The sequence below is a fragment of the Parambassis ranga genome, chromosome 4 (genome assembly GCF_900634625.1).
Source record: "Parambassis ranga chromosome 4, fParRan2.1, whole genome shotgun sequence".
NCBI lineage: Eukaryota > Metazoa > Chordata > Actinopteri > Ambassidae > Parambassis > Parambassis ranga.
Window position 1 is genome coordinate 19167164 of NC_041025.1, and position 21003 is coordinate 19188166.

At 41.6% G+C, this 21003-nt stretch overlaps 1 protein-coding gene across 1 annotated transcript in view; it reads left to right on the forward strand.

Moving 5' to 3' along the window:
- The window catches only part of cachd1 (cache domain containing 1), a 74348-nt gene extending 56497 nt beyond the window's left edge, over positions 1-17851 (forward strand). The window contains exons 11-27 of the mRNA XM_028404493.1: positions 1487-1610; positions 1706-1823; positions 2654-2822; positions 2967-3109; positions 3650-3831; positions 4269-4379; positions 5151-5273; positions 5806-5905; positions 6011-6127; positions 6358-6518; positions 6602-6688; positions 7486-7602; positions 8707-8858; positions 9352-9513; positions 10113-10190; positions 10304-10405; positions 14011-17851. Coding sequence (XP_028260294.1) covers positions 1487-1610; positions 1706-1823; positions 2654-2822; positions 2967-3109; positions 3650-3831; positions 4269-4379; positions 5151-5273; positions 5806-5905; positions 6011-6127; positions 6358-6518; positions 6602-6688; positions 7486-7602; positions 8707-8858; positions 9352-9513; positions 10113-10190; positions 10304-10405; positions 14011-14261 — 2297 coding nt within the window. The 3' untranslated portion in view covers positions 14262-17851. The remainder of the gene's footprint in view (positions 1-1486; positions 1611-1705; positions 1824-2653; positions 2823-2966; positions 3110-3649; positions 3832-4268; positions 4380-5150; positions 5274-5805; positions 5906-6010; positions 6128-6357; positions 6519-6601; positions 6689-7485; positions 7603-8706; positions 8859-9351; positions 9514-10112; positions 10191-10303; positions 10406-14010) is intronic.
- Positions 17852-21003: the final 3152 nt, after the last annotated feature.

Here is a 21003-nt window from a genome sequence, read left to right on the forward strand (position 1 = left end):
ATTAGCCACAAATCAGTGTCACACACTCGCTGTAGGCTCCAGCAGTCTACAAAAAATGTCTTCGCACACACAGGGTATCAATCTTTATTAGTCACAGCCTCTGAGAAGCACTCTTAAGCACATTCTGGTGTTCTGGTTTCACATACAAATGGAATTACACTTTATTTTGTCTGTCTCAGCTTCCTCCACAGCCATTACACCTTATTAGACTTAATTGACATCTTCTAGGTAGCGCTGGCGTTTCTTTGGCATTTCATTTCACAGCCGTCCCGTGCCTCAGTTTGTTGCTGCGGTGCAGGGCGGTTAGCGCTCATGTCCGGTCCCGGTTTTTCTTGGCTTTAGCCGATGGGGTCTTGACTCCACTGCTGGTGGCGTACAACGGGTGGGTTGTGCTCTGTGGGCCCCCCGAGAGAAGTGACAGGAGCGAGCTAGATGGCACTATAGCTGCAGAATGTTAATATTAAGTGAAAGAACATGTAATCTGTCCTCCTGCGGAGCATACATACTGGGGTATTTTAATGGATCTATGGAGCGTACTTTTCCATAGAGCTCCTTAGTAGGAGTCTTTTTTTGTTTTTACCAGGCACAGAGGTAAAATGAACAAATTTCAAATATTAATCTGGATGACAGAAGCTACAATAACCTCACTTAATTGGTGTTATGGGGCTTGAAGGCAGCAGCATGAATACATGTCTGAGGAGTTTAGACGAAGGAGTGTAGCCGTAAAGATTTGTGTGAGCGTAGGAGAGGTGAAAGTCATAAAACATGCAGCACAGTAAATGCTGTTGACTCACCTGGAAGGATGGAATCCATGTTTGCAGGTGACTTCTGCTCCTTTTGCTGCACCTCACCATGAGTCTCTTTTTCCCCCACTACTGTGTTTGTTATTGTAATAAATATGCCATCAAATTATAGGTTATTACTGCGCTGTGTTTAATAGTGCTGCAACTCTGTAAACACTGACAAATGACTCCCATTAAAGTTATTAGCTGGCAGTTAACATTAAGTAAATATAATTAGGTAAATATGCAGCTGACAAAAGGCTTTCAGACGAAAGATGTGGATCCTCTCTAGAGTAGTTGTGACCATTTTAAATAAAGTACCAATATATAGATTCAAGTACTGTATGGATGCCATGGTATATAAGGACACAAATGGCTCATATGGAGTCTTCTTAGGGAATCCGAGACCCCACTTCTGTTATAAAACACTCTTTCCACAGAATATACACTGTATATGGCATCATGGAAGCTTTCTGTCTGATTAAACTATCGAATAGATCAAGATGAGGAGGGCTCTTTTCAAAGATTTGATTGTCAATTCCACCACATGTGGGACATACAGAGGAGTCCCAATACTGTATCTCTCTCACCTTAGTGCCTTTAGAAGCCGCATAACCCAAAACTCATGTATGCTGGTCTTAGCTGTCGGCCTGTGTATGTACGTTTTAACATATGCTGCAACTAACTTTTTTTTGATTTCCCAGGTTACACACTGATGCACCCATCGCTGACACGGCCTTACCTGATGACAGAGCCTCCCCTGCACACAGATATCATCCACTACGAGAACATCCCAGGATTCCCTGCAGTCCGACAGAACATCCTGAGGTAAGATTATAAAACAAAAAGAGGTAAAACTGACTGCCAGTTGTGGATTTATATTATGTGCAATGTATGATCATTCTTCTGTATATGTTTTGTAGCCTCCCTTTGGGAAGTCAGGTCATTGCTGTGCCGGTGAACTCCTCTCTGTCCTGGCACACTAACCGACTCAGGGACAACAGCAAAGATGCCTACAATGTCAGCTACGCCTGGAAACTGGTATGTGTCCCTGAAGAGGCCGGACACAGGCTGTGTGTTCACACTTAGTGAAATTTAACTTATAGCTCAGTATTTTATATCTACTAACAGAAAAAAGAAGAAGTCTGTTTTTGAAGATTTGTTATGGGAGTAGTGAGGATTGCATCGACTCTCTCTGTCTCTTCCCTCTTTGTTTAAAGCTCCGTCTCATTACTGTGCTGCTATCCAAAGATTTATGTTCCCAGCCTTTATGTCTCCACCACCTAAAATTAGTCTGCGCTCCCACACCCAGAAACTGTCCATCCTTTGAATCTGCTTTCCCTCTCAGGCCCTAGAAGTGTCATGTTTTTGGAACAAATGGCAACAGAACAGCAATAACATCACACAACACTGACTCTCTTTGCTTTGTGACATTTAGATTTTTTGGCAGAAGCAAAAATATCACACTTAATTTCAGCATTTCACTTTAGCCTCTTTTCAAAAGCTTTTGACATTTAGGTTTTTTCTTTTCATGCTCGCACTACAGTTCAAACACACGTCACCTTTGCCATGACTTTGGCAGTTGCCTGTGTTTTTAAAATGAGCCAGAGAAACAACAATCATAAATACTCTGTTGATTCTCACTCCATTTGTGTACTTTATGTCCACTTGTGTTATCAGAACCTCCTGAATCTTTCCGAGAACTGCACCAAGTGTTGTATGGTTGCATGATCAAAGTGATTTGGGAGGAGACCAGCCCTGCAGGGGTCATTTAGAATCAGTGTGGTGAAATCAGACACATCCACAAAACTGTATTCAACAATATAAGCTTAATTAAAGTCCCTTCTCTCCTTGTCTTGTCTTAACTTTAGGTTCAGGACACGTCCTTCATCCTGTGCATTGTTTACGTGCAGCCAGAGATCCCAGTGAAGCAGCTGAAGAACCTGAACACAGCTCCCAGCTCCAAGCTGCTGTACCATCGTTTAGACCTGCTGGGTCAGCCCAGCTCCTGCCTGCACTTCAAACAGCTCGCCACTGTCGGTAAGAACAGCCAAAACTCAGAAACATCACCTAAGATATGATGATTCCTAATTTCATTTATTTATTTTATTTAAAAGTTGTCACTAAAACACTGATTAGCATCACTGACTGTCGTTTTTTTTCCTCTTTCTGTTTCCTTCCCAGAGTCCCCCACAGTCATGTTGGCAGCAGGAAGTTTCTCCTCTCCGTATGAGCACCTCAGTCAGCCAGAAACGAAGCGTATGGTGGAGCACTACACTGCCTACCTGAGTGATAACACCAGGCTCATAGCCAACCCAGGCCTCAAGGTACATAAGCACAGGAGCATGGGAACTCACGCACACTTCATGGACACTCAACCACCAGCACAGATTTGTGTTTTCAAAGACGTTAAAAACACTTTTAGGTCCTGTTCCTTGCAGCATCTTGACAAGAATGTCAAGCTAAAATAAGGAAAAATGATGCTCTGCATCTTTAAGAAGGACACAAACCCCCAGATTGGTTTTGGCATTCTGTGTGCATTCCTGTCCTAGGGGGAGTTAGAGTTGAAACACCAGGCCCCAGTCCCAGGGCTGATTCCCAGGCTAGTCTTAAAGACCCCCTCCAGTGACCTCATCACCCCTTTCAAAATGGGCTCTGGGATGTGATTTTTCAAGAAGTTTTTCAGGGCTTTAGTGATAATCGAGTAAGATTTATCCCTAAATGCTGGATTTGGGGGGTTTGATCACACTTCTCTTAGCTGCATAACAGAGTGGTGTAAAACTTTTTTTCCCCCCCTCACTCTCCTTTTCCCCTTTTCCTTTCTTGCTTTCCTCCCACATCATCCCTCCATCCTTTCCCCTCTGCAGTCCTCTGTCAGGAACGAGGTTATGGCGACCAGTCACGTCACGGATGAGTGGATGACACTAATGGAAATGAGTAGCCTCAACTGCTACATTGTGCGCCGTTACATAGCAACGCCCAGTGGGGTGCTCCGGATTTACCCAGGATCACTGATGGACAAAGCCTTCGACCCGACCCGTAGACAATGGTGAGGTTTTACTTGGGAGGGTGTGAAGAGGGGGCAAAAAAAGGGGAAGGTGTGTGTGTGTGTGTTTGAAGGGAGCAGAAAAGAAGTGTTGGTCAGGCAGGAGATAAAAAGTAGTTTATTGGAAGTTTTTCTCATCAAAGAATTGAATAATGATTAATCATGGTTTAAAGATGATTAATCCGATTAAATAACAGGTGGAGAAAGAAACTTCATGAGAACCATTAAAGACAATCAGTCACAACACTAAGCTTTTTCTTCAAGGTGTTTGATTTCAGTTTGAATATGCACAGCTGCATGTAACATGGGCTCTTATAATGTTGACCTAAATGGTGATCATGTTAAATAATGCATGCAACATGTAATATTTGGGTCCTGTAAGCACGGTGACTGTTTACAGATCTGCACCTTTAAAGTGAGCCTTTGCTTGTGTCGTGTAGGTACCAGCACGCTGTGGCTAACCCGGGCCTCATCACCTTCACGGGGCCGTATCTGGATGTGGGCGGGGCAGGATATGTTGTCACCATCAGCCACACCATCCACGCCTCCAGGTAAGAGGAGTGGGTTTATTTTTAACTACACCGCAGCAAACATGTGGCTGACATGTTGAGGAAGTATTTAATGAATTAGAAATGATTCTATGAATCTTTACACCCGGGCAATGAAGTTATCAGTTAGCATTAAACAGACTCACTGTAGTTGCCGATAGGCTCTTAGCCCAGACGTCTGTGCAGCCAGACTGCACTATCTCTGAGGACAGGAAATAATTTGAGGGAAAACTGAAGGAGTCCATTGACTGTGTTTGCTTCAGGGCTGTTTAGTCAGTGACATAATCTCCTTCAGCCCAAATGGTCTGTCTTCAGTCGCAATTATCTCCAAGTATCTGCTCTTCCAAATCATCCTCAAGCATGTCAGTGTGTAGTGCTACCAGCTTCTGGTGGTGTGAAGGCCAGCCATCAAAGCAGTTTTTGTCTGGGCTTTAGAGGCTTTAAGGAGGCTGTAACAGTGATGGAGATAAAAGTATTTGTTTTTAGTTCAGTCAGCTTAAAATGCAGCTCACCGCCATGGCTGCAGCAGCACACAATAAGAACTGTTTACCACAGTCCATGCAAGAGTTCAGTGTATACACAAACATTCAGTATCAGTGTGTGTGTGATAAGTCCGGATTAGTGTGTTGTAGGCTGGTTCAGTGAGCATAATACACAGACTGTAGTAAACACAGATTTATTTAAAGAAGAGTGTGTGTGGTGCAATAAAGGCCTGCAGGGCGGTAAGCTATGAACCTGTTGTAAAATGCTGGCTTAATCTCCTGGTGTCTGCAGCTCTCAGATGGCTCCTGGGTACGCTGTTGCTGTGATGGGTATAGACTTCACTCTTCGCTACTTCTATAAGGTCCTACTGGACCTGCTACCCATCTGCAACCAGGACAAAGGCAACAAGATCAGGTAGGAGGGGAAGGATGCATGCTTTTCTTTTCACCTTGAAAGAATTCATCTTGCTGAGAAGAAAACAGAAAGCAGGAAGAAGACATAAGCTGATTATCATGACATTCCTGCTGGAGATGTGGCGTTGCTGCTGCTTCAGTCCTGCATACTTTCTCCAGCTTTTATGTCTGTGTTTCCCCCCCCCCCTTCTTCATCCTTTTATTTCCACCCCCTTCTCTGCCAATCCCCATGCCTCCCTCCTGTATTTCTCCTCATTTTTTCTCTCCACCCCCACCTCCACTTCCTTCATGCTTGCTCAGTTGGTGTTCAGGGGCCATATAAAACAGGATTAGCCCAAAAAGGGGCTTGGGACAGAGAGAAGCAGTATTTGGCAATATACTGCACGGAGCTGCATTAAACACATGGAGGAAAATAAATGTAGTATTTAAAGGGGAAAAGGGAAATGTTGGTGAATAGTAGATGACTGGTGTGACTAATGACAATGAATAACTCCTCAGCAGTCAGTATTTATCTTCATTTGTTTACCTTACAGGTGCTTTATAATGGAGGACAGGGGCTACCTGGTTGCTCATCCTACCCTCATTGACCCCAAAGGTCATGCCCCTGCAGAGCAACAGCACATCACGCACAAGGTAAAAAAAAAACACAGATGTACAAAACTGATATGATTTAGAGTTTGTAGCATTCGTATTTTGTTGTGTTTCTAAATATTTATTTCCTGACTTTGTCACTGACAGGAACCGCTGGTGGCCAACGACATCCTCAACCACCCCAACTTCGTCAAGAAAAACCTGTGTAATAGTTTCAGCGACCGCACCGTGCAGCGCTTCTACAAGTTTAACACAAGCATAGTGGTGAGTCAGACAAATGTAGGATAACTTCACATGAAACTCAGCCAAACTGAGGGGTAAACAGACACACTTCTCAAGGCCTCTCCAGGAAGTCCTTAAATATCATGTTGTGTAACACTGCCATCTTGTGGTTATCCTCGGTGTTATCCTTTCCTGGCTCCTCATTTGTTTAACTGGGATTCAGCTATGACTATACTGTAGGATAATCTCACTGATCACTCTTTATCCTTCAGGGGGATCTCACCAACCTGGTCCACGGTAGCCATTGCTCCAAGTACCGCCTGACCAGAATCCCCGGCACCAACGCCTTCGCTGGTATTGTTAACGAGACATGTGACTCTCTGGCGTTCTGCGCCTGCAGCACAGTGGACCGGCTCTGCCTCAATTGCCACAGGTCTATAATGAGATCACACACTTTAGAAGAATATTCTGTTTTAGCTCTTTGACACTGACATATTTTTGTTTAATGTTGTTCAGAATGGAGCAGAATGAGTGTGAGTGTCCATGTGAGTGCCCTCTGGAGGTCAATGAGTGTACAGGCAACCTCACCAACTCTGAGAACAGGTCAGTCCCCATCTGTCTAACACACACACACACACACAGTCCTATAAGTATATACACCCAGAGCAGTGTGTGTATTAGCCTGTTTAGGAGGGCAATAGTTGTACTACCACAGGTCTGGTACACAATTTTTGGAGGTAGTGGGAAAGCAAATCCTCAAATATCTCAATCAAGCTCCGTCCCTCCCTTGAACCCAGTCATAAAATGTTTCTAAATTCTCCTTACTCATTCTTCTTGATCTTAAAAAATACACCCACACACTGTATTCCCTTTCATATTCCTGTCATTATGGTTTTAGTTGTGTAACGTGTGTGTGTGTGTCCCTTCAAACACACACACACAGAGCCGTTTGCTCCTTCCTGTGTAAATGTTGGTGGGTGTTTCCTCACTTCTCTCTCAGCCGCCCTGCATCCGTCCATCACTCGCAGCGTGCCTCACGTCTCTCTCTTGTTTCTTCCACCTCCTTTCATCAGCCATCAGCAGCCTTTGACAGCATGTCAATGTTTCAAATGCCAATTCCTCCTTTACTTCAAGAAAACATGCAATTATTATTTTTCACTGTCAGTTTTTTTGTATCAGGCTGCATTGATGTTTGTCTCGTTGGAGCTGCTTTTGCATACATTGACATCCTAAAGACATGACTCCTGCTTTGATTTTTTTTTTTTATGTATTTTTTTCTGCTTTTAGTAAATTTTAATCTAATTTCATGCTTGAAATTTGGATGGATGTTTTCTGTTGAATATGTTGCACTGTATCTTCCTGTTTTATGTGTTCCTATAATTGTGTGTTGTGCTGTACAGGAATCCCAGCTGTGAGGTCCATCAAGAACCAGTAAGCCTGAACGTGATTGATCCCAGTCTGCATGACAGCTTGCCCCAGTGTATCAACACCCGCTGTAGTCAGAGATACACTAGCAGGTACACACACACACACACACACACACACACACACACACACACACACACTGAAATGCATACATTACACTGTACATGTGCACATTTTACTGGAAGGTGTGGGCTTTGTATTGATCATTGACAGTAAAAACTATGGACAGAGCCTCCGTGACGTCACCCGTTTGTTTCTGAAGAGCCGTTTTGAGTCTCAGTGGGAGGTTCCGGGACGTGATGACCGCCGCCATGTTGGCAGCGTCACGTCAACTAAAACTCCGAATATGGACAAAGAGGGGGGGCACGAGCGGGGTTTAGGGGGGGCGGGCGATCGTGGAAGCAGGAAACTCACGCTGTGATACGTCAACTGTCTGTCACTCAAGCGGCAACGCCCATAATTAGGCGTAATTTTAAGTCCGAATACAATTGAAACGAGTGAGTTGTAAAAAAATTCACCCCCCGTACAATTGACACTAGAAGAGAACCTATCATCTGAGACCAGAGTGGTTTTTTGTACCAGGCCATAAACATGTTCTTTTCTGCTGTGAAATCGGCCATTTTAACATGGGAGTCTATGGGAAATTACTCGCTTTTGGAGCCAACCCCCAGCTGTTGCAGCGTGAATTACAAGTTTTGACACTTCCGCATGGGCTTCCACTTTGAGCCCCGAAGGTTGCCGCTTGGTATTGATACACAGCACAGAACAACTACTACCACCCAGTGGCAACATGGAGGAAATGTGTGTCCTCATCTAATGTGACCAAATCTTTAATTATATGTCATTAGAGAAGAAATTCATTTGAAACATTTTATGTTTTGAACTCATGTTGTCCCATACAGCAAGTCCTGTTCTTTTTGTGCAAATACCTTCAGTAACCACTTTATTATATAAACTCAAATATCTATATAAACCAACATTTTTTTGCCAAATCAATAACGTTAGCACATTGATTTTATTTTATTCTCCTTCTAAAGTATGTATGTTTGTGCCCTAGTTATCCTCTAAAGTATTATTAATTTTTTGCGTATCATATTATAAACATGTATGAGTGTAAACTGTAGTGATAAACATCATAGTCGATGTAGTATGAATGTGTTTGATGTAAAAGATTCTAATCATTGATTTTGTTTCAGTGACTGTTTCGGCGTGTTGGACTGCGAGTGGTGCATGGTGGACAGCGATGGTAAGACTCACCTTGACAAGCCGTACTGTGCCCTGCAGAAGGAGTGTTTCGGGGGCATCGTTGGCGCCAAGAGTCCCTATGCTGACGGCCTGGGACTTATGGGTAAGTGTTAATCAAGCGTCCACGTATCAGCTGCTTGCATAGTTTTTGGATCAGAAAGGCTCCACTGGCAGCAAGACCCTGCACACACTGTTTATATGACATTTAACATATCAATAATATATTTTATTGATCTAAATGTAGAATACCTCATCCATTAGAGTGAAGAAACAAAAGTCAAATCATGTCCAGGGGCCCTGAAAAAACTTCTGATCCATAATGTTTCTGCAACTTTTCTGTTGCTTGGTAATTTGCTTCGCTTCTGTTATCAACATTTGCAAAAAGAGACTTGGCCATCCGCCTGCAGTTGAATAATTTTCTGTGGCATTTCACACTGATGACAGAATAAGAAGCAGAAAATGTGCTAACATCTCAGCCGGAGTTAGGATCTGAGCCCGAGCTGTCTGATACTGGCTTGTCACATTGTCCCCTTCCCGAGCCATCTGAAACACTTTCACTTGTTTAAACAACCTTCTGCATGTCCTTTCTTCTGCAGATGAGGAGGTGGCGTCTTTGAACATGATCAAGAGTGCCCCCGTGGGTCCAGTCGCTGGGGGCATTATGGGATGCATCATGGTGCTGGTGCTGGCTGTGTACGCATACAGGCATCAGATCCACAGGCGCTCACATCAGCACATGTCGCCGCTGGCTGCACAGGGTACGAATCATGGACATATAACAATAGACCTCACAAACGGATGCCTTTTTTTTTTTACACTTAGGTACTTGTACTGGCTGTAGTGAGTATTTCTACTGTGTGATTTTATCATTTTTACTTTCAAAAACGGACCTGTTTTTAAAGCAGCATGATTAACAAGCAATGTGGCAAGTGCTGTTGGAGCTATACAGGTGACATTAGCAACAACTCAGCAGCGGCGGCTGCTGCTGCGTGATTTGTGTAATTACTCAACAGTATTGACAAAAACATCAAACACGATTACAACCTCGTTAAAAGTCTTCGGTCCGCGTCACTTTCAGTTTGATAGTTTGGTAAACAACTTGGAATAGATGGAGGAGAGTGTGGCAACATTATCGAAAGGCATTTAGACTGAGCGATTGGCTCATAAAGTTCCAGCACTCAGCCTTGAGTGTCGGTGCACGCACGATCAAATCAGCCTGAATATGCTCGGCAGGGTTAGAAACACGGCCCACTGTGTGTGTTTAAGGAGCCCTCTCTCTCTTTTGATAACATATGTTTCCTGCTTTTCTTGCTCAGTGTGCACGTCACAGCATTTATTTCTTCCATGTTGTTTCCAGAAATGTCAGTGAGAATGTCCAACCTTGAGAATGAGAGAGATGAGAGGGATGAGGACAGTCATGAGGACAGAGGAATCAGTGAGTTCTCTTCAATATCTCATTGATTTTCACCGTGTTCCTAAAACATTTATGAAGTATTTACTGTGTCACAAAAGGCTTTTTGTTGACCTGTGTCCTCTGTTCACTTTCAGTCAGTAATACCAGATTTATAGCAGCAGTGATCGAGCGACACACTCACACTCCTGAGCGGAGACGGAGGTACTGGGGCCGATCCGGGACAGAGAGTGACCACGGTAAGAAGTCACACGTGTTCACATTCATGGATTTGATCTGTCATAGTGATTAAGACCACTTTCTAAAGTGGTTTTTGAAGAACCGCCTACTTAATGAACCACTGAAATCCCTTGCTTAGCTGCAGTTCTATCTGATTTTGACATGAAAATGTGGATTCAGATTTAAGAAAGACTCATTAGTAATTAATATAAAACCAGTTTCAACAACCCTGATTAGGAGGTGGGCGTTTCTTTTTTTTTAATTTGACCACCAGGGAAAAGGCATTACAGATCCCACCTGGGACCTCAGGATCCCCCCCCCCCCCCCCCCCCCACACACACACACACACACACACAAACAAACAAACAAACAAAACAGCTGAACATTGTCAGATAAATGTCCTTGATGGATTTCCTAAACAACCACCACAGTGACTAAGAAAAACACCACTTTTGGGGTGAATTTGCATTATTGCACATAATCTGTAACACTGTCAGCAGCAATATTTGGAGCTCTCAGTTCTTTGGCAGAGGTTCAGCTTCTGGCTTGTTCTTTTCATTACATCACAAGTGGGAAAGTTGCTTCCTCTCATCTCCAGCTCTGAAAGAGTTTGCTCACTGTTTTGTAGCCTGGATGCGGATGCGTGTGTGGATGGACAGTTTCACCCACATGGGCTCTTACCTCCTACATGTAGCATCACTCCACTTCCTGGCAATGAGCATCTCTTTTACTTGTTGCGTAACTGATAATGTTAGAAAGAACAAGCATGAATATGAAGAGAAGAGAGTGGGCTGAAATGAAACAAAGACAGGAGGTACGCGCTCGGCGGCTACATGAGGAAAGCGGTTTTATCAGCCAGATGAGAGTCTCATGTTTTTCTTTGCTTCTATAAACTTTTTTGAAAGGATCTCTTGAGGAAGCATTGTCATTATCATTCATGAAGGACAACTTATTTTCCACCCGTTGTTTAAAAAGAGAGAAAAACTCCATTTAGAGGGGGTTACTAAGAGAGCAGTGTCGATAATTGAACAGAAAAGACTGTCATATGTTATACAACAGGAGAGGTTGCAAAACGGAAAAAAACAGAGGACAAGTGGGGAGGGGGAGAGTTGCAAAAATGACGAAAGTAGAGAAAATAAGTGAAATGCAAGGGCAAGAGGACGGGGTCGGAGAGAGAGGGGGTGTTAGTCCGCCAGGGATTAAATCAAATTCATTACTAAGTTGACGCTTCAAAGTTGCTGCTCCTCTCTGTTCGGTCAAAAGTGCCCTCCTACAACTATTCACTCATACCGCTGAAGGGTGCAATACACACACACACACACACACATATATACACACAGGCTACATGCAAAACATCAGAGCATTAAATCTATGAAGTGAGTGACGCACACAGCTGCAATATTAGCTCGCAGGCAGCGGCTGGAACCACCACTTTCAAAATGAATCCTATAATCTCCAACTTTAATCCACATACCCTGTCATTTTAGAGTGTATGTATACACAATAATTGATATCCACAGAGATATTATTATATTTGAAAGGTATTTTGTGTGACGCCCACGTGTTATCAGTTTTGCCTTCAAAGTAACAGAGCTGTTGGCCCGCTTGCGTGCGCTACATCAAGGAAAAACCCAAAGCCTGACACAGACCAAATGTACGTTTTTACACTTAGATTTCTGTGCGTATTTGACAAACAGCTGTTTGTTAGGAGGTTTTCTTGAACAAAGCTAAGCTAATTAGCGGCTAAGACATCACTGATGGTTTAGTCAGTTTGTCCTCCAGTATCTCACTGACTTGTTTCCAGGATTTAACCGTACTGCTTCAAGGCCCTTTTAAAGACATTTCAGGCTCATTCGGAGTCTGTCTCCAGGGTGCAATAACATGGTCATTTACCCTTTCTCTCTTCATCTCTTGACATTTAGGTGGATTTAATTTTCCTCACTAGGCGCAGCTGAAAATCTTTGACAGGACAGTGAGCAGCAGGTTTATGTACCTGAAGCTCCTGCTGAGCTCTTGCTTTTGGCAAAACAGGGATAAAGTGTGCACACCTTCCATGTTGGGAAATTCTTTGAAGTCCTCATCCTTCCCCCCCTCTTTTTTTTAATCCCTCACTTCCTCTCTCCTTCTCTCTCTACTTGTCTTCTGGTTCTTATTTTCTTTGTCAGCTTTCTGACAATACTTATCAAAATCCTGTTAATCTTTGGAGGATCAGGGAAGGAAATGTGCGAGGAGGCTTCAATCTAGTGAGGGATTTGTGGAGAAAACCAATGAAGTTCATTCAGTCTCTGTGTTTCCTTAGTTCTAATTAGAGCTAAAGTAAAATGGTAAATAAAAAATGGTCTAATGACACCATTTCGCTAATAACACAGCATGACTGGAGACTGTTAGATCCTTCACTTTAGCACGAATTTTAGTTGTTCGGCGATAGCCGGTATTTTACAATTCTGTAAGAAATTATTACTCTCAAAGCCTCCAAAGGATTACTGAAGGATCAGATGGGCTAAAAAACTCGTTTTTTTGTTGTATAGAAAATGTTCCTAGGAGATAAATATCACACGGGGGCCATGCACACTTCCATCCTGCTGCCATAGACACACAGATACACACACACACACACACACACACATGCTCACAAATCATTTGGTTCAGTCTCTCTGGAGGTTTAATGTTTCATCATCCAAAATGACAGTGATTTTTCTATAAATATAATCATAGAGGCAATCAGGCTCGCAGGGACAGTAATAACAGATCTACGTTCCATCATGCAGCATGTTGCTGGTGTCTCTTCTAAAGCTGAAAAAGATAGAGAGAAAGGAATGAAGTTTTTTTTTCTCTAGATTGACTGCTGTAAAAAGAAATCACACTTTACCAGAATCATGACTGTAGAAAATGACAGGTCATATATATAAGTTCATATTCATCAAATGTAAAACAATGTTTTGTTCTTTTATGTATTGAATCTCTGACCCAGTAATCTCTTTCCTTTATGACAGCACTTCTACCATCCCACTGCTCCATTTACTCCTAGCTGCCATTTTGGCTTCTGTTTCTGTCTCCTCAGGCTGAACGTATGTGCAAGATGTTTAGGAAAGCCATCATGAATATGTATGATGCTTTTTTTTTTTGGACAAATAGAAGCTGAAAACATAAGCAGTGAAAATGTCCTGAGGGGATGTTTATTTGATCATGTGCCATCAGATAGCTTGTTCTGCTTTCAGAAACCTGGGGGACTTACTGTGTGCTCACATCAATGTCTCTGTGTTGAATGTCTATGACTGCATCATTTGTTGCTTTTATGGTGGTTTTACCGTTTCTGTTCAGTCAAGTCAATGACTGACAGACCTAACTGGTACAAATGTACTGTAAATATTTCCCTTCATCCAAAACAGTCCGTTTTGTGGTGCCGTGCAGTTTGCGGCCCCCTTATGATGTCATAATATGATGTCACCCCAGTTTGTTGTTCCCAGTTTTAATCAGGATGTAATAACGATATGTTTGGAAAAGGTGTAGCCCTCTTTGGTAATGGGGCGGAAAAGTAGAAGCTCATTTGCATTTAAATATAATAAATAACCACCAGTGTTCAGTTTTACATGTAACAATCCTAAACCTCTGCATGTTTCCTTAGGCTACAGCACCATGAGTCCACAGGAGGACAGCGAGAACCCACCTGGAAACAACGACCCTCTCTCGGCCGGTGTTGACGTCGGTAACCATGACGACGACCTAGACCTGGACACGCCTCCGCAGACGGCCGCCTTGCTCAGCCACAAGTTCCACCCTTACCGACACACGCACACACACCACCACCCGTTGCACACGCATACGCACCACCTGCAGGCCGCAGTGACCGTGCACAGTGTGGACGCAGAGTGCTGATCCTTCCAGCTGCATTCGCCCTCTCCAGCAAGGGGATGGAACTGTTTTTATTTTTTTAAAGACTATTTTTAAAAACATTTGTGCTAAATTAGACGGCACACAGTGGGTACTGTCAGATTAGATGGATGGATGGATGGAGACACCACAGCTGGACCCATAGTGTCATTTGGCTGCTGGGACTATTTTTTTGTTGTTGCCCTGGATGGATGATGCTTCATGGTCTCATTATGCCAATTTCTCAATCTCAGCCCCTTTTTATTGAACCCAATATAAAATCTGGCTGGTTTACACACACACACACACACACACACACACACCAGCCCTGGGCCAATACATATTACCAAATGAATTTTTTTTTTCTGAACTAATTTGCCACTCAGAGCAAAAAACAAAATGCTGTTTGAGCCCATTCATCCACCTTCATTGAGGACAGGCCACTAGTGGATCTAAAAGCCTCAAGGGAGGAAATACCTTCGTTTTTCATCATTCTACAGGACCAGTGGATAATTGCATTAAACCTGAAGCCTGACACGGGACTCCATGTGACCGGGGCTCCTTCCCAAAATCCACATATAATGTAGGTTGTTTCCCTGCGATGAGAACGGAGCACTCCTTTACAAAACTGTGTGGCATCTCTGTTGGTGTGAAAATTCTTTATTTTCAACAAATAACTGGATCTAGTAGGATTCCAATGTGGCTTCTGTCATCTCTAAGGGGTGGATTCTGCTTTGGGAAATTATCTGGACATTTTTATGAATGTGTTGGAACTTCAAAGTAGGAAAAAAAAGCTTCAATGATTCACATAAAAAAAACACTTTAAAGAGGAAAATATTATTTTTCTACTATTTATTAAAGAGGTAGATTTTCAAGACAGATAAGAGAGCAGCTGCTGCTAATAAAAAACCTCACAGCAGCCAGAATATTAGAGGCGTACCGGCCCATTTCACATAACCAGTGCATCCTATGTAAGGCTCATTATTTTCACTTTTTCTTTTTTTTTTTCTTTTTTCCATCAAAACATCTGTGAATTGTTGTTTAATTTGAATTTTAAAAACATCAATAACACAACGGAGCATGTGATTATTTTTGTTTTATCAGACTGAGGGATGTATAATCAGCCAATCATTTCCATTTTCTTTGAAATTGTACTTTTTGTCTTTGTCTTCTTCCCCCATAGGATCCAATTTGCCACTATACACACTCTATTGTCAGATATTAGGTACACTTGTTGTGACATAATGCAACACTCCTGTCATAAAGTCTGCTTTGGCCAGAGGTATTCATATTTACTTATATGGTTTACCATTGATTTTATAGTTACCAACATGCTCCCGTCATTTTACCTTGTAAGGAGAGAAGAAACGTTAGAGTCACCTCCCAGGATAGAGTCGTGCTGCACTACATGGTGGACCATATATGTCATTCAGGTCACATATCTCACCATTGACCATTGACAATTTAATATCCTAAATAAAATTCAATATGGCCCCCCTGGATGAGGCAGGACTATGCCTCGTTATGCCAATCGGTGTTTATTTACAGTATAATGTCGACCAGTACAACATTACTTTTACCTTTAATTGCGACAGTAAACATACCAGTAATGTAATTCATCATGAAGAATGTCACTTTAATGTACACATCTAAGAGGTTTTAATGGTAAGGCTGAGACCTGATGTCACTTTTTTGCTTTCTCTCTCAAAAAATGCAGGTATTTTTTCAATGAATATTCAGAAAATGAAAACAATGAGCCTTAATCACATCCTGTGTGACATGTAGCACATTTTCCACAGAAATCTCTGCTTGATTATTTTCTGCCTGCGACATGTTAAAGCCTTGGGGAGTTATATTGTGGACTCCTATCAGGATGCTGCCTCTTTCATCAGCGGATGAAAAAGAAAAAGGAAGACTAATCACCAGCAAAACATTCTTGGCTTTACTCACTGCTGGCTGCATTTTGTGAGTGTGCGTGAGGATAATGGGGGGACCCTCACTGAGATCATGAGAGATTCACAGACACCAAGTGATGTCCAGGAAGTACAGAATATTAGTTGTGTTTTTGCCCTGTTTTTTTTTTTTTTTTTACTGCAACCTATTGCCTCTGAGGCCAAGCTGATATGTATGTTAAGGGTTGTCTGCTGGTTTTCCAGTGATGGCCAAGATGGAGTCTCATCACAGAGTGAAAGAGATGCTGCTGTTGTACAGAGGTTACACGCATCTGTCGGCTCCTCTGTGGTTAACCACTCAAAAAATGTATTTTTTACATGTCTGGTTTAACTGGTGTGTGTGTGTGTGTGTGTGAGAGAGAGAGAGAGTGTGTGTGTGTGTGTGTGAAAGAGTTTGATTCAGCTGAAACATTTTCATTGAATGCATTATTTTTCAACATAGTATTAGAGAATTATAGGCGAGATGATTATGATTGATAAATCCACTTATTTTTATTCTGATGAAGAGTCACTTCAGCCGATCTGTGCTTGGTGGGTTTGAGTGTTAAACTGCACATCAGTGTGGCATCCTTTTATTTTCTGGGTGCTAAAAAATGTCTATTGTTCTTCAGAGAGTCATTATGATGATGATGATGTGTAAATACAGAATCACAAATAGTTATTATTGTCCTGTACACTCCATTTTGTTTTCGAAATTTTAGTAAGACATGATGTATGCTTCAAATGATGCTCAGATATTTGGGTTGATATTGAATTGTCCGTTCATGGTGTCTCACTATATTTTTGATGCCTTGGATGTTTTCTATTTAGGTTACATTTTTTTTAGGTCCATATTGGATGGAAGTCCGTACTTGGAAACAATTAATACACACTTTTATGATTGACAGACATTCTAGTTTTTGTGTGTGTCTTCAAAAGAAAACTTATCTCCTCATTTTAGTTTTTTTTTTTTTTAAATAACAGTACTACACCACCTCATTGAATAATCACCAGAACAACAGCCCCTGTTAGTGGAGTAGGCTTTCGCTACCATTGTGTTGCTACTTAAGAATGTCAGCCACATTCATTTTAGGGTGTTTGGAATGTTTACATTTGCACGTTCAACGTGAGAGCTCATTAAACCTTCATCAGCACAAGTGTGAAATAATTTGACAACTCTGATTAAACAGAAACATTAAGACATACTGTTATAGTACGCATTCATGGTCGTCACATGAAGCCGTGGGAAAGATATTCTACTGCGTGAACTCAGATGTATTCACCTGCGGTAATTCATAACACACAAAAGTCCTGTTTTTAATGGTACGTCACTTTGGTTCTTGTAGCATTTCAAAAGTGAACTTTAGATCAAATGCAGTCTTTTCAATATATATATATTTACGTGTATGCGTGTGTTGGAGCTTTTTAAAATTGAGTTCAGCATTCAAAGCTTTTGTTTTTTTTCCTGAAGAGCCCATAAACAGTATTTAACAGCTGTTGTAAACAACTATATATGTGTGTGTGTGTATACAAAACACTCTGAATTGCAATTAAATGTACTGAAGGAACATGTGTACATCAACCCCCACTCATGTATCATATAAAGTTATCAAATTGAGATTTATTGCAATGTGAATGTGATAAAGTCCATTTTACACTTAAAAATGTTTGTCGTAGTTTTTAATGTGCACTTGAATAAATAAATATCATGTGGAACATAGATTTCAAAATACAGACAACACAAATATAAGAGAAATGTGGTGCATACATTACCCACAATGCAACTCAACCCACTAATTGTTGCTGCTAAAGCAGGTGTGAAGCAGAAACATTATTTTTAAACATGATTATCCCGGCTTTAAGTTGATGTTGCATGACTACACGATGAACGTAATGTACAAAACATAAAAAAGTAGTGCAAAAAATGTTTATTAATAATTTTGGAGGACAATAAAAACATGCCTTTAAGAAGCGGTAGAGATGCTTCCCCTTTAAGGACCTCACTCACTCGCTGCCGGTGTACGGGAGCCAGGAGGCAAACAGGAACTTTAATTTTTTCCCTCAAGGAAATCATTTAAAACTTTTTTTTCTTCAAAAGTTGTTTTAAAACTTGGCAAACAACACCTTACTATGTGGTGAGTTTGTGGTCTTTTGTCTGTACTCTTTGTTTATCTGTTTGTACAGTTGTGTTTTGCGCTTGTTTAAGCCAAGGACAAGCTACAGCTAGCACTGTAATTGTTTACGGAAGTCCATAAACACCGTTCAGGGTCGTCTAAAAGACTTACTTACTGTGTGTAAACTTACTTTGTATTAATAACAATGTGAGCGTGTTAACGTGTGGAAGGCTAGTGGCTGTAAGTTCAAACGCGCCTTTGTGTCGCCATTTTGAGACGTGTTAGCAGTAGCGCCAATTAAAGGTCTACTCTCTCTGTCTTTCTGTTTTTTGGCTTGTTGAAGGCTTGAAGAAATACAGAAGCTGTGTCTCAACTTGGAGGCTGTATCTTTCAGGAGACCCTGTCTACGAAATTCTGTCCTCGGTGGACGCAGGTGAGTCCTTCATAGGTCGGGCCTTACAGGTGTTAATGTTTACGTTGTGGAGTTGGGCCGTGAAGGATCCACCTTATGCATCCTTCCTCACCAACAGTTTTACACTCATAGGAGTACTTGGCTCTGACCCCATTGGGATCCTGAAGCCCTGAACTGAGATGATAGGTCTGACACTGAACTTGAAACCAATTTGGGTGCAACAGGTGATGCTTGATCCATTTACAGTTGCCAATATTGTTCAAGAGGCATAATTGTGTTGAATATTTTTTTATTTCTATGAGAAGCTGGAAAACAGAAACCAAGTTATAGCTTAAATAAAATCATGAACTATAATAGAGGGAAACTGATAATCTGAAAACAATATCCTTAACAGTTATTTGTCCAAATATTCCTACATTATACTGCGTCAATATGATGAATATGGCGCAACACCTGCATTAGCCAATAAGAGTAAGCGACCGGGAAGCATCACCAAATTAAAACGTTTTCCTAACAAACCAAATTTGCATTGGGAGGTTAAATGCTTTAATGTGCAACGGTATTTTAGGGACGACTACTATTATAAATCTCCCTCTGGTCGAATGATTCTACTTAAAGTGAGGCTGGGTTCATGCTACATGCTTAATCAATTCTTAAAAGTGTGGTTACCTGTTGTGGTTTCATATGGTCTTTTTCCCACATTGGTTATTATTGTGGTGTGTAGTCTTGATTTGTTTATATTAGGTCAAGTGCAGACTCATGTATTTGAAGAGCATAGCATTGGATATAAGTGAGACAGAGTAGACTTATTAATTAAAAAGCTGGTTACCTTCAAACATCCTATTTGAGCATTGACTTAATAACTCCTGTTGACTACATGTAAAGTGGCTCAAAACTTGAAACTTGAAATAACACATTTGAATTGGAGTACACTATATCTCATCTGATGAAGAGCCCAGATAAAACAATGTGTGGATTCTCATACAAGCCTACACCTGCATATGTTTTGGACTGGTGGTGCAAATCAGACTTGTACACAATTGGCATAAAGATGCAGTGCTGCTTAGGCCAAATAGCCACAGGAAAGGTCTTCAGATAATAAAATGTCCATGTAGTAGAATAGAATAGAATCCATGTAGTCAATAGAAAATATATAATGTCTTACTCTAGATTTTGCCAATTGTGCTTTTCAATTATCAGTAAAGCCATTTTGTGAGAGGTCATAGAACAGGACGCCCACAGACAGCCATGCATGCAGTAAGCCAGGGAGATTATCTGCAGGGGGATTTTGTGTTCATGCGTGTCTGTGTTGTCTCATCACCTGGCCCAGTGTTCACGCTCACTGATGGCTAAAGCTTTTCCAGCCTGCATTATTCCCTCTGGTTCATGCAGGGACATTTAGGACACCTCCACTCCAAAAAGGTGCTCTTTAGAGGCTATTTGGCCTTGTTTGGATGGTAGTGTTTTAATGACATGCAGAACTGCCGGCTGCTTTGTGAAACTGGCATAGTTGTCTGGCCCAGTAGTGGAGAGACATGGATGAAGATACATGGATACCAGTCTTCACCCTGTTAGAAGTCTAATTAAATAGTAAGAAAATTAGATATGCATAAATCTGCAGATGCAGAATAATTTCATCACGAGGTGAGAAAAGAAATCCATAAATCATGTTTTCTATCAAGAAGACAGGAGGTTTGTGGCTTCTGTAGTAAGAGAACATCACAGGTTTTTGCTACATCTAAATCCTTTTTGCGCTCTCTGTTTGAGTTCCAAGTCTTTTTTTTTGTGGCATTTCCTAGTAAAGTTGCACTTCACTCCCAAAGTGCAGTGTGTTTCATGCTGTTGGTCGTAGGTCAAGCCATTTGTGGCTGGAGGAAGAATGGTGGTACTGTCTGGAAGACCCAATCAGTTATTTATGAGGCCTTTTCTGTACATATGGTGTTCCCAGCCAGGGACGGTGACCACAGATGGAGAGGCAACATGGTTCTGACACAATATTACAAAAGGCTACTTTGGTTTTGGGGGAGAGAACGGAATGTAGGTTGATGCTTTTGTGTGTTTCTTTTTTTTAGTTATCGGTCTGACTGGACGCTCATCGTTCCTTGTTGCAATCTGACTTTATAAGCACCGATATTTATTATTATGTAAGGTTACTTCACAGATTTAACTCCCACAGCAAGGTTGAAAAAAAACACATTTAATAGTAGAATATGCTGTTTGCTGCTATACCTTATGTAAGGGATAATGTACCATGAGTTATTCTTTAATCCACATTTAACAGGTTAATAATA